At 43.7% G+C, this 13,127-nt stretch overlaps 1 protein-coding gene and 1 pseudogene across 1 annotated transcript; one reads left to right on the forward strand and one right to left on the reverse strand.

Annotated features, from left to right (window-relative positions):
• Nucleotides 1-852: 852 nt before the first annotated feature.
• LOC112229890 lies at nucleotides 853-5,226 on the reverse strand (annotated as a pseudogene).
• Nucleotides 5,227-7,850: 2,624 nt separating this feature from the next.
• LOC112229887 (ADP-ribosylation factor-like protein 3) lies at nucleotides 7,851-12,811 on the forward strand. The gene is made up of 6 exons (XM_024396018.2): nucleotides 7,851-7,954; nucleotides 8,485-8,628; nucleotides 8,726-8,842; nucleotides 11,822-11,872; nucleotides 11,973-12,158; nucleotides 12,245-12,811. The coding sequence occupies exons 1-6, from the start codon at nucleotides 7,952-7,954 to the stop codon at nucleotides 12,290-12,292; spliced, it is 549 nt and encodes a 182-aa protein (XP_024251786.1). The 5' UTR covers nucleotides 7,851-7,951; the 3' UTR covers nucleotides 12,293-12,811.
• Nucleotides 12,812-13,127: the final 316 nt, after the last annotated feature.

The following is a 13,127-nucleotide window of genomic DNA, read 5'->3' on the forward strand; positions in this document are numbered from 1 at the left end:
CCGTGGTCAAATCATGACGTCGGTGACCTTCGGCTCGGAGCTGTGGAAAGATGCAAGCGTTTCCAACTTGGAATTCCGAGCAGGACGGACGTTCAAATGCATTTTTCCCAGTCGGAGCTCGTTTGTCTCCGAGTTCCCAGTTGTCTTGAACATACTGAAGTCGGAGATTTACGAGTTCCCAGTTGTTTTGAACAAGGCAATACTGATCTTGATGAGAGAAGAAAAATGACGGGAGGTTCTCTTCTCCACTGCAACCAATACAGTAAATGTTACGGAGTTAAGTTGAGTGTTGCCTTGTTAACGTCCAAAAACGGAAGTCGCGTTACAAGCTCTTTCCATTTCCCCTGAAAACTGGAACATCCAGTTGTTGAGGACTTGGCAGAGGCTAATTCCATTAGAGAAGAATCACAGTGTATAATACCCATGTATATCCCAGTCTATCAGTTCTTGACTGACTGCAGTACAGAGAGGGTGGAACTAGAATCCTGAAACAAAATGCACCAAGACATAGAAACCTGGTGGTATCAATGACTTCTTCACCACTCAGCCAAACGTACATTGGCTAGGCTCGCTTCACTTCAGCGTATGTGAACACAAGCATTCTAGAACACTAAACTGTGGAACCATAGACTCAGAACACTGATGCATAGATCTTAGGGCAAAACCACAGAACCATCTATAGAACACCTGCATGATGGCTTTAGTAAACATCTATTCCTGATGTGGCATCACATTGTTTGGGCAATACACTACACTTCATTTGCACTGAGACGTGTACACACACACACACACACACACACACAGTTGGTTATAGTGACTCTTGACCTCAGATTAAACTAACACAGGCTGCTTCTGAATGGGACCCAAAGGGCTCTGGTCAAAATAAGTTCACTATGTAGGAAATAGAGTGGCATTTGAGACGCAAATGATATTTGGGACACACACACACACACACAATGTCCAAAGGGTCATTGTCCTTCCAGACAGTTTTCTAAAGGAGGTTGAAATGTGTGACTGAAGATTCAGACTGCACAAACTGTACATGGTTAGTAGCGTCACTTGAATCATACACTGTATGCAAATTAACATTATGGACAGAAGCATAAAAAGAGAATATATATATATTTATTAATTACACACACACACACACACACACAACTGCCAGAAGAGACTGACCCTAGCGTTACACTTGTTTAAACCGAGCTGCACTGGTGTCAGAATGGAGTCATGGTTGCATTAAGACACGTGGAGCCGTCATGAGATATGGGTCAAAAACCCACCTCAATGCAGGGATGGGATGTGCCACTGTACTCCAGTGTGGATAAAGGCACCGTTTGGAGTACAGTGGCACATCTCTATCTTCTGGAGAACATCTCCACTTCAATCACAAAGATTTGTTGAAAATAAACAAAGACAAACCAGGAGAAAGCTATTTCTCCTACAAGCGTTCCTATTGGACATCGCCGAGGATGTTGATTGGCTCATTTTGTCTTTTTTTTTTCTTCAGATGCCCTGTTTGGCCGATGATTAAGAAGGCAGGTGTGTGTGTGTGTTCAGAGGCCCTTGTTGAAGTAGACATATTGTACACTGCCCATGGAGCTGAAAGAAAGTGAGAGGAAGACAGAGTGAGATCCAAACCAAGTCTAATATGTTACTGTAGGTGTGATCTTGAGCACTATCCTATGTGATGGAAATGTTATACTTGTGCTTTTCTAATAACTCATTTCTGTGTTCACGCAAGTGACTTATTGAACAAATCCTCACTTATCAATATCTGCAATTTGGCAGTACGCCCAGACCTTGTTTTGAGAACGAAAGATATTTCAGTTTCAAGGTCTCAGCTTAGAGAGAAGAAGCCTCGTGAGGTATTGGTCAGTCACATGAATGAAGCAAATGATTAATTAATTTTGAATAAGCTAAATCATGTAAATATGACTTGCCCTGCAGTATGCAAGAGACCTAAGGGGACTGCCCCGTTAGAGCTTCTGCCAGACGTTCATTATGGTCCATCAGGTTTGTTGGAACCCCTTCAGCGCGCTGACAATAAACAATGATTAATTTAAGATCGACTTTGAGTGTCCCTGTGTAAGAATTTCCACAATACCTACAACATGCTGTGAAGATGAGATGCTAAAACAGCTACATCATGGAGGGGCCCTACTGAACGCTGCCCAGACGACAAGCTACTTAACATTGCTGAGAGAACAGGGACCAGGCTGCCGGCACCATGAAGACCAGGCTGCAAAACAGACATGGAGTGTTAGGTGACTGTGCCCAGTAAGACAGAGACAAGTACGTTTGCGTCCCAAATGGTAACCTATTCCCTACTACATGGCGCACTACTTTTGGCTAGGGCCCCATAGGGCTCTAGTTAAAAGTAGTGCACTATATAGGGGAAAGGGTGCCATTTGGCAAACCCTGAGAAATGTAGTACCAAACAACAATCTTCATTGTGAAAGCTCCTAAACAGTCCTACTTACAACGCTCCCACCATTATCACTTGTTAAGGTCCGTGGACAAAGGTGATCTTCTGTTAACAGAAAGACAGGGCTGGTTAGCTCACCAAACAGCACCTCAATCTGCACTCTACGCACACTTAGTCAAGAACAATGTAACTGGATATTTAGTCAACAGAACTGTAACTCTGGATGTTTTTTCGATAACATTGTAGCTAGTTAGCCTATGCATGTCTAGTAGCAGAATTTGGTGTTTTGATTAAAGGCCCACCTGCATTAACTTGTTATCCTCCAGTCGCTGCATGATGATGGGGAGAATGACTAGGAGAAGAGAGGGGGAAAGAAGAAAGGGGGAAAGAAGAGAGGGGGAAAGAAGAGAGGTAGCACAGGATGAGAGAAAGTAGATAAAGGAGTGGCAAGTGGAAGAAGAAGGAGAGGAATGAGTCATTGTAGGGAGTAACAGGATCACGCTCCACTTTCCATTGTCTATGGAGCGAGGACTGATCTCAAATTCTACAGCCCTCCCTCTTAAACCTCTGACACTACTCATGCCCGGTGCTGCCATGGTAACCTGGGAAATGACCACCTGGGTGATGCCCTTCACAGCTGCTTTCTGTCACGAGGAAGAGGAAAATGTTAATTTTTCTGCTCTTGTATAACAGTCAGAAATACGATATTTAGTAGAATATTTAATTATTCAGACATTACCTTGGAATGACCCAGTTTGTTTCCATTCTCATCTGTTAGAGCGATGCCATTCAGGAGCTCTCTGAGAGGAGAGAAGGAGATGGTCAACAACTCACTGTTGTCTTCATGGGGATGCTAATACACTAGGAGCACAGATGAACTCACTGTTGCCTCATCATTGGGATATTGACACAGTTAGCTGACGCCACCGCCGCAAATGGAACCCAGGGCGCCACCAGGGGAGGAGCTTTCTACAGGAAGGGGCAGAGACAAGACAGGAAGGGGAAGTGGAACATGTAATCAATCAAACCAGTGTGTGTGTGTGACTGTGCATCAAACTGTACCTTTGTGTAGAGGTTGAGTCCCAAAGCAGTAGCTAGAGCAGTTCTAGTTGCAGTTAAATAGGCCACTCCTATCTGACTGAAGAGGGAGAGCAGAGATAGAGTGTAAGACATTTAAATAGCTCTTGATATTCTCCTTGTGCATTACATTACATTCAGCGTAGCTGTGTGTGTGTGGTCTGCATGGTCTTACTTGGAGGTGATGGGGGAAGCAGCGTCTCTGTTGGTGTAGTTGACTAGAACGTTAAACGACCGATTCACTCACTGCCAGAACACTACAGCAGGGACTGTCTGAGAGAGAGAGAGAGAGACAGAGAGACAGACAGAGGCAGAGAGAGAGAGAGAGAGAGAGAGAGAGAGGCAGAGAGACAGACAGAGAGAGAGAGAGACAGACAGAGAGAGAGAGAGAAAGACAGACAGAGGCAGAGAGAGAGAGAGAGGCAGAGAGAGAGAGAGTGGCAGAGAGAGACACAGAGACAGAGAGAGACACAGAGACAGAGAGAGGCAGAGAGAGAGAGAGAGAGGCAGAGAGGGAGAGAGAGAGAGACAGAGAGAGACAGAGACAGAGAGAGAGACAGAGAGAGAGAGAGAGAGAGACAGAGAGAGAGACAGAGAGAGAGACAGAGAGAGACAGAGAGGTTTGAAATACATGACTAGAAGTCATTGCACCAAACGCACCTATCTTTGGTTCATCTATAGATCGATAATATTGTCAGAAATATATATATATATATATATATATATGTGTGTACGTACCTGTAGAACTGTAGCATACCGCCTGTTATGGCCATCCCTCCGGGCACTTGGAAGGACATTCGACCAATCAGGTTCATGCAATCGTCGGTGTCTGGGTGAAAGGCGGAGTCATAGAGCTTCTTGGCGTAATGCAGCTGTTCCTCTGTGGTGCCAGGGGGAAGGGAAGCTGCTCTAGAACAGGAGAATCACACATAACCCAGGTTCTCATCATAAGGAACAACAACTGTAGATATAACACTGCAGAGAAATTACTACTTCACAGTGGTATAATTAAGCAATAAGGCACCTCGGGGGTTTGTGGTATATGGCCAATATACCACGGCTAAGAGCTGTTCTTAAGAACGACGCAATGCGGAGTGCCTGGATACAGCCCGTAGCTGTGGTATATTGGCCATATATCACAAACCCCCGAGGTGCTTTATTGCTATTATAAACTGGTTACCAACGTAATTAGAGCAGTAAAAATACACGTTTTGCCGTACCCGTGGTATACGGTCTGATATACCATGGCTGTCAGCCAAACAGCATTTGTGCGAACCACCCAGTTTATAATAATAATTATATAATTTGGTGGGTGCTTAATTATATTTGTCCTATAAGACACTTACAAGTGTGTATTTGAAATGTGTTTCTAGCATATCACAACTCCGAGACACATGCAGAGAGTTGGGGTCAGAGCCAGGGTCCACTATTTAACCAGCATCCCTGGAGCAAATAGGGCCTTGCTCAAGGAATTCGAACCAGCGACCTTACGGTTATTGGCCCACCACTCTAACCTCGAGGTATCTGTGTGTGTACTTCAGTGGTGTGTGTGCATTACCTGCAGCTCTCCACCAGTGCTTTAGACTCGTCCAGTCGTGGCAGTAGTGCTGTCCTCCAGTCTGTGATGTTGTCAAAGTGCTTCAGTCTGCTAATAAACGTGGACTGATCCCACCGCGGCACATCTTTGTCAAACCTGCTCACAGCCATCGTAACCCTCCGCCTCACCACCTAGGTCTAAAGTCACAAATAAGGTCTCCAAACCACCTCGGCTGTCCCAAACTGAGTTGAGTCTGCAGTCACCGTTTACCTCTTTGGTCCTGTACCAACACCAACGTGGTCCAATCAGCCCCTCCGCCTTTCCCTGGAAGAACAAAAAGACATGTTGATTATTTTTCTTGTTTTCAGTTGTTAGAATAGCCCACTTTAGTATAGGCCTAATTTAAAATAAAAATATTTATTTAACCAGGTAAGCTAGTTGAGAACAAGTTCTCATTTACAACTGCGACCTGGCCAAGATAAAGCAAAGCAGTGCGACAGAAACAACAACACAGAGTTACATAGAATAAACAAACATACAGTCAATAACACAACAGAACAAAAAGAAAGTCTATATACAGTGTGTGCAAATGGCATGAGGAGGTAAGGCAATAAATAGGCCATAGTAGCAAGGTAATTACAATTTAGCAAATTAACACTGGAGTGATAGATGAGCAGATGATGGTGTGTAAAAGTAGTGATACTGGTGTGCAAAAGAGCAGCAAAGTAAATAAAAACAATATGGGGATGAGGTAGGCAGATTGGATGGGCTATTTACAGATGGACTATGTACAGCTGCAGAGATCGGTTAGCTGCTCAGATAGCTGATGTTTAAAGTTAGTGAGGGAAATATAAGTCTCCAGCTTCAGCAATTTTTGCAATTCGTTCCAGTCATTAACAGCAGAGAACTGGAAGGAAAGGCAGCCAAAGGAGGTGTTGGCTTTGGGGATGACCAGTGAGATATACCTGCTGGAGCGAGTGCTACGTGAGGGTGTTGTTATCGTGACCAGTGAGCTGAGATAAGGCGGAGCTTTACCTAGCATAGACTTATAGATGACCTGGCACCAGTGGGTCTGGCGACGAATATGTAGCGAGGGCCAGCTGACTAAAGCGTAGGTCTAATCTTGAGACAACTTATGTTATTACAGTATCATATCATTCCCATTTTCCTTTGTAAAAACTATCTCCCATCCCACCAGAGTTCAGTGGGTAACCTACTTTCCAACCAATCAAAGCTGCTCTGACCAGTTAGCCATAACCTTTGAACCCAACCCTGGGACAGACCTCCCTGTGGTACCTGTGTTTCTATCGCTCACGCAACAAAGTGAACTGACCAATGATTTCATTTATAATCAATTAATTAATCATCCACCTTTCCAAAGTTATTCAAAGGAGCATTTCCTGCATATTTCAAACAGCCAGAGATAGGATATCAGGCGGGGAGGAGGAGAGGAGGCTAGAAGCAGGCTGGAACCAGAGCTGTTTGTTTGAACAGCAGGGTCATGGTGTGTACTCTCTCTGCTGCAGCTGCACACTGACTGAGCAGAATAGCATCTAGCATCTGGTACATCAACATATGAAAAAACATATAAATATATAAACAAATGAATTCATTAGCAAACGTTTGGTATTGTGTGAAGAGAATTAGAGAGTAATTAGAGAGTAAGGGCAGAGGGGGAGAAAGGTGCAGGGAGGAAGATGTGAATGAATAAGAGGGGGTGAGAGAGTTGAAGAGAAGCCTTAAAGCATGTGATGTGATGAGGTTGAGACTTGTCTGAGGCAAGGCTATGATCAACCACAGATATTGATTTTCCACAGGACAGTCTAGTTAGACTGTATGTCAATCATCTACCTCTGCATCTCAAAAACCCTTCTCCTTGTCTCTTCCTTCATCTGCACTGATCTAAAAACACAGGGTGTGAAACCTGTTCTACAGAACTGTAGCACATGAGGGGAAGCAGACTAGGAAATGAAGGTACTGTTTACTAATGGGTCCTAACAGTTCAACCATGAGAGGTAGAGAAACTACCATAAAAAGGCAATTAACTTCAAATGCAGCAGGAAACAAGTACCTATCTAACTTACATGCGATGCAATCTTACAAGACTGTAGAGAATAATTGTTGACATCGATCCTTTGCCAAGTGCATCTGCCATTTCATGTCTAGAACAGATGCACTCACATATGAATTGGACCTGCACATATTGTGGGGACATTCTTGGAATCACCGTAAAACTGTCATTCAACAGCCCGATACAACTTGCCTGTCAAGTTAGCCGCATTTTGCGAAGCATTGACAATAGCAGCTGTGTCCAACAAGCACGCCCAGAATTACGAAACGGTGCAAAACATAGAGCGAAACATTCGTACTGTATCAATAAATGCAAACAAACCAACTGAACACATACGTTACCTTTCAGAGCTGAACTGCAAAACTGTTACAACATGTTGTTGCAAAATGTTTCAACTAGGGATTGTAGTTGTTTGCGTAGTAAGGGGGGGGGGGCAGCTCACTCTCTAGAAAAATAACTTAAGGAATAAATCAATTATTATATGAACTTTATGTCATCTCATCCTTTAAAATATGCACGCAGCAGATCTGGACTTTTCTCTTTCTAAATGAAACACAAAATACATTGCAAATAAGAACCCATTATCATACATGTGCGGTGTTGTTATTTATGCCTCCGTTAGTACACAATGTATTTCAATCGTGGGACCAATTTACGTGGGGAATTGTTAGTTGACAGAGCTTTAGTTAATAGCTAAAGTGGCTAATTTTAATGCTAAGTGGCGTGCCCTAGTTTACGCCCACACCTGTTGTGTTCTCGCGTGAACTTGTGTCCCACGTCATCGCCCCCTACTAGGGGCCCTAGTAACATCGGTGGCGTCTTGGGGAGATAAAGCAACAAGATGGTGAGTTCAATTTATTGCGATAAATAGCTATTATAATGTAGATCGAATCAAATAAAGGCATAATTAACAATACGATTGTTCTAAAATGTTGCCACTGTACCTTCTAAGACATTCATAAATTGGTGAAAAATAAAGATTTTTGGGAGGAAAAGCTGACTGCAGCGGTCTTGTTGCTCTGTTGGTTTATCATGAGATTAGCAGCCTAGCATAGCTAAACCCTTTGAAACTGTTGCTAGCGACATAATTAGTTCGCTCAGTCGGCTTCAGAACGCTTTCCCCATTTGTAACCACCGTGAATTTCTAGAGAGAGAATAATTAGTTCGAGAATGATCTTCTATTTTCTGTGTTCCTCTCTGCGCATCCTTGAGGCTCGAGTCGCAGGCAATTGATCAGCCTGTTGTGGAGGGATGCGAGTAGCCAGATCGCTAGTTACTGTAGTTAGCTCATTTAGAACGCACGTATGCTCCTGTTGCTGCTCCATTGCTCATGTCACGAGTTGGGATAACGGATCGGGTTTTGATATTTTACAGGGTTTGCTGTCAATCCTTCGGAAGCTAAAGAGCACACCAGATCAGGAGGTTCGGATCTTGTTGCTGGGTTTGGACAACGGGGGAAAGACCACTCTGCTGAAACAACTGGCTTCCGAGGACATCAGTCACATCACCCCCACACAGGTACAGTACTACTGGGGAACACATACGCACATCACTAGGGGTTTGGGGGGTGATATTTGTGCTAGATTATCACTTAAAACACTCTCTCTCTCTCCAGGGCTTCAACATAAAGAGTGTTCAGTCTCAGGGTTTTAAGTTGAATGTGTGGGACATCGGGGGACAGAGGAAGATCAGACCCTACTGGAGAAACTACTTTGAGAACACTGATGTACTGGTGAGTGGCTTAACCATAGCTTCCTTCATGGGGGTACCCATTTATTTATATATATATACACACACACACACAGTTGAAGTCAGAAGTTTACATACACTTAGGTTGGAGTCATTAAAACTTGTTTTTCAACCACTCCACAAATTTCTTGTTAACAAACTATAGTTTTGGCAAGTCGGTTAGGACATCTACTTTGTGCATGACACAAGACATTTTTCCAACAATTGTTTACAGACAGATTATTTATTTTATCATTCACTGTATCACAAGTTTACATACTATACTATGTTGACTGTGCCTTTTGAACAGCTTGGAAAATTCCAGAAAATGATGTCATGGCATTAGAAGCTTCTGATATGCCAATTGACATCATTTGAGTCAATTGGAGGTGTACCTGTGGATGTATTTCAAAGCCTACCTTCAAACTCAATGCCCTTTTGCTTGAAATCATGGAAAAATCAAAAGAAATCAGCCGAGACCTCAGAACGTCTGGTTCATCCTTGGGAGAAATTTCCAAACGCCTGAAGGTACCACGTTCATCTGTACAGTCCGCAAGTATAAACACCATGGGACCACGCAGCCTTCATACCGCTCAGGAAGGAGAGGCGTTCAGTCTCCTAGAGATTAACGTACTTTGGTGCGAAAAGTGCAAATTAATCCCAGAACAACAGCAAAGGACCTTGTGAAGATTGTGGAGGAACAGTGACAAAAGTATCTATATCCACAGTAAAACGAGGCCTATATCAACATAACCTGAAAGGCCGCTCGGCAAGGGAGAAGCCACTGCTCCAAAACCTCCATAAAAAAAACATACTACGGTTTGCAACTGCACATGGGGACAAAGATCGTACCTTTTGGAGAAATGTCCTCTGGTCAAACAAAAATAGAACTGTTTGGCCATAATGACCATCGTTATGTTTGGAGGAAAAAGGGGGACGCTTGCAAGATGAAGAACACCTTCCCAACCGTGAAGCATGAGGGTGGCAGCATCATGTTGTGGTGGTGCTTTGCTGCAGGAGGGACTGATGCACTTCACAAAATAGATGGCATCACGAGAATGAAAATTATGTGGATATATTGAAGCAACATCTCAAGACATCAGTCAGGAAGTTAAAACTTGGTCACAAATGGGTCTTCCAAATGGACAATGACCCCAAGCATACTTCCAAAGCTGTGTCAAAATGGCTTAAGGACAACAAAGTCAAGGTATTGGAGTGGCCATCACAAAGCCCTGACTTCAATCCCATAGAAAATTTGTGGGCAGAACTGAAAAAGCGTGTGCAAGCAAGGAGGCCTACAAACTTGACTCAGTTACACCAGCTCTGTCAGGAGGAATGGGCCAAAATTCACCCAACTTATTGTGGGAAGCTTGTGGAAGGCTACCCAAAACGTTTGACCCAAGGTCAACAATTTAAAGACAATGCTACTAAATACTAATTGAGTGTATGTAAACTTCTGACCCACTGGGAATGTGATGAAAGAAATAAAAGCCAAAATAAATAATTCTCTCTACTATTATTCTGACATTTCACATTCTTAAAATAAAGTGGTGAACCTAACTGACCTAAGACAGGGAATTTTTACAAGGATTAAATGTCAGGCATGGTTAAAAACGGAGTTTAAATGTATTTGGCTAAGGTGTATGTAAACTTCAACTGTATGTGTGTGTGTGTGTGTATGTATGTATGTACATATATGTGTGTGTGTATGTATGTATGTATGTATGTATGTGTATATATATATATATAATGCCAGTCACACCTACTCATTCAATGGTTTTCCTTTATTTGTACTATTTTCTACATTGTAGAATAATAGTGAAGACATCAAAACTATTAAATAACACATGACATATCACTACAGAATGCTGTAGTAGTCATGCCGGTTCAGTCTGCCTTGAATTCTAAATAGATCACTGATAGTGTTACCAGCAAAACACCATCAAACATCCTCCTCCATGCTTCACAGTTGGAACCACACATGCAGAGATCATCCGTTCACCTACTCTGCATCTCACAAAGACAGCAGTTGGAACCAAAAATCTCAAATTTGGACTCATCAGACCAAAGGACATATTTCCACCCTTCTAATGTCCATTGCTCGTGTTTCTTGGCCCAAGAAAGTCTCCTTCTTATTGGTGGCTGTTAGTGGTTTCTTTGCAGCAATTCGACCATGAAGGCCTGATTCATGCAGTCTCCTCTGAACAGTTGCTGTTGAGATGTGTCTGTTACTTGAAATCTGTGAAGCATTTATTTGGGCTGCAATTTCTGAGGCTGGTAACTCTAATGAACTTATCCTCTGCAGCAGAGATAACTCTGGATCTTCCTTTCCTGTGGCGGTCCTCATGAGAGACAGTTTCATCATAGCGCTTGATGGTTTTTGCGACTGCACTTGAAGAAACTTTCAAAGTTCTTGCAATTTTCCGGATTGACTGACATTCATGTCTTCAAGTAATGATGGACTGTTGTTTTCTTATTTGAGCTGTTCTTCACATAATTTGGATGTGGTCTTTTACCAAATGGGGCTATCTTCTGTATACCACCCCTACCTTGTCACAACACAACTGATTGGCTCAAATGCATTAAGAAGGAAAGCGATTTCCACAAATTAACTTTTAATAAGGCACACCTTTTATTGAAATGCATTCCAGGTGACTACCTCATAAAGCTGGTTAAGAGAATGCCAAGTGTGCAAAGCTGTCATCAAGGCAAAGGGTGGCTACTTTGAATAATCTAAAATATATTTTGATTTGTTTAACACTTTTTTGGTTATTACATGATTCTACATGTGTTATTTCATAGTTTTGATGTCTTCACTATTATTCTATATTATGGAAAATAGTGCAAATAAAGAAAAACCCTTGAATGAGTTGGTGTGTCCAAACTTTTGACTGGTACTGTACACACTCACACACACACACACTTACACACCACCAGAAGTGTGCTACTAATACTTTTGAATGGAAACATTATTGCGTTTCAGATTTACGTCATCGACAGTGCAGACAGAAAAAGATTTGAGGAGACGGGGCAGGTGAGTCTTGCCTCAAGTGATGTTTGTGTGCTGTGTAATGTGCATATTCTACATACACACAGGTTTATATTGGGATCCCATGCTGATGTGTGTGTTCTAGGAGCTGGCTGAGCTGTTGGATGAGGAGAAGCTGAGTGGGGTTCCAGTGCTGATATTTGCCAACAAGCAGGACCTGCTGACGGCAGCCCCAGCCTCTGAGATCGCTGAGGGACTTAACCTGCACACCATCCGGGACCGCGTCTGGCAGATCCAGTCCTGCTCTGCCCTCACCGGGGAGGGGGTACAGGTGAGATGCAACAGGGTTTAGGGGCAATTTGTGTTTTCAATTCAGGAAGTTGATTGGAATGTAATTTTCCTCCCATCTGTTTTCAGGACGGAATGAACTGGCTCTGCAAGAGTGTCAATGCTAAGAAGAAGTAGGACAGATGTCCGTTTTCACACACCCTGAGCCTTTGGGAGGACAGGGTGTACCTGTGAATGTACACACTACATCAACATGGACTTGAAGAGAGTTTTTAACCGCCTGGCTGGCCTCTACACATTGTTTACTAAACTACAACTCTCGCTAGAACTACAACTTCCATGTTGCTCTTCAAAATGGAGTGGGGGTACAAAGGGAACTCATCCCAGGAGACCAGAGACGCCCCTCCCCGTCCTAACCATCCCACCTCCACCCTGTCAAGACATTCCACCTCAGCCTAACCATCCCACCTCCACCCTGTCAAGATACTACACCTCAGCTTAACCATCCCACCTCAAACCCTGTCAAGACACTCCACCTCAGCCTAACCATCCCACCTCCACCCTGTCAAGACACTCCACCTCAGCCTAACCATCCCACCTCAAACCCTGTCAAGACATTCCACCCCAGCCTAACTATCCCACCTCCACCCTGTCAAGACACTCCACCTCAGCCTAACCATCCCACCTCAAACCCTGTCAAGACATTCCACCCCAGCCTAACCATCCCACCTCCACCCTGTCAAGACACTCCACCCCAGCCTAACCATCCCACCTCCACCCTGTCAAGACACTCCACGCCAGCCTAAACATCCCACCTCCACCCTTCATGACACTCCACCTCAGCCTAACCATCCCACCTCCACTCCTTCAAGACACTCCACCCCAGCCTAACCATCCCACCTCCACCCCTTCAAGACATACCATCCCACCTCCACCCCTTCAAGACATTCCACCCCAGCCTAACCATCCCCCTCAAACCCTGTCAAGACATTCCACCCCAGCCTAACCCACC

The sequence above is a fragment of the Oncorhynchus tshawytscha genome, linkage group LG25, assembly GCF_018296145.1.
Source record: "Oncorhynchus tshawytscha isolate Ot180627B linkage group LG25, Otsh_v2.0, whole genome shotgun sequence".
Taxonomy (NCBI): Eukaryota; Metazoa; Chordata; class Actinopteri; order Salmoniformes; family Salmonidae; genus Oncorhynchus; species Oncorhynchus tshawytscha.

Excerpts from the sequence above, each read along its gene's own strand:
- LOC112229887 (XM_024396018.2), top strand. Across the intron at positions 8,843-11,821 it reads TTGAGAACACTGATGTACTG|ATTTACGTCATCGACAGTGC; the intron begins GTGAGTGGCTTA and ends ATTGCGTTTCAG. Across the intron at positions 11,873-11,972 it reads GATTTGAGGAGACGGGGCAG|GAGCTGGCTGAGCTGTTGGA; the intron begins GTGAGTCTTGCC and ends TGTGTGTTCTAG.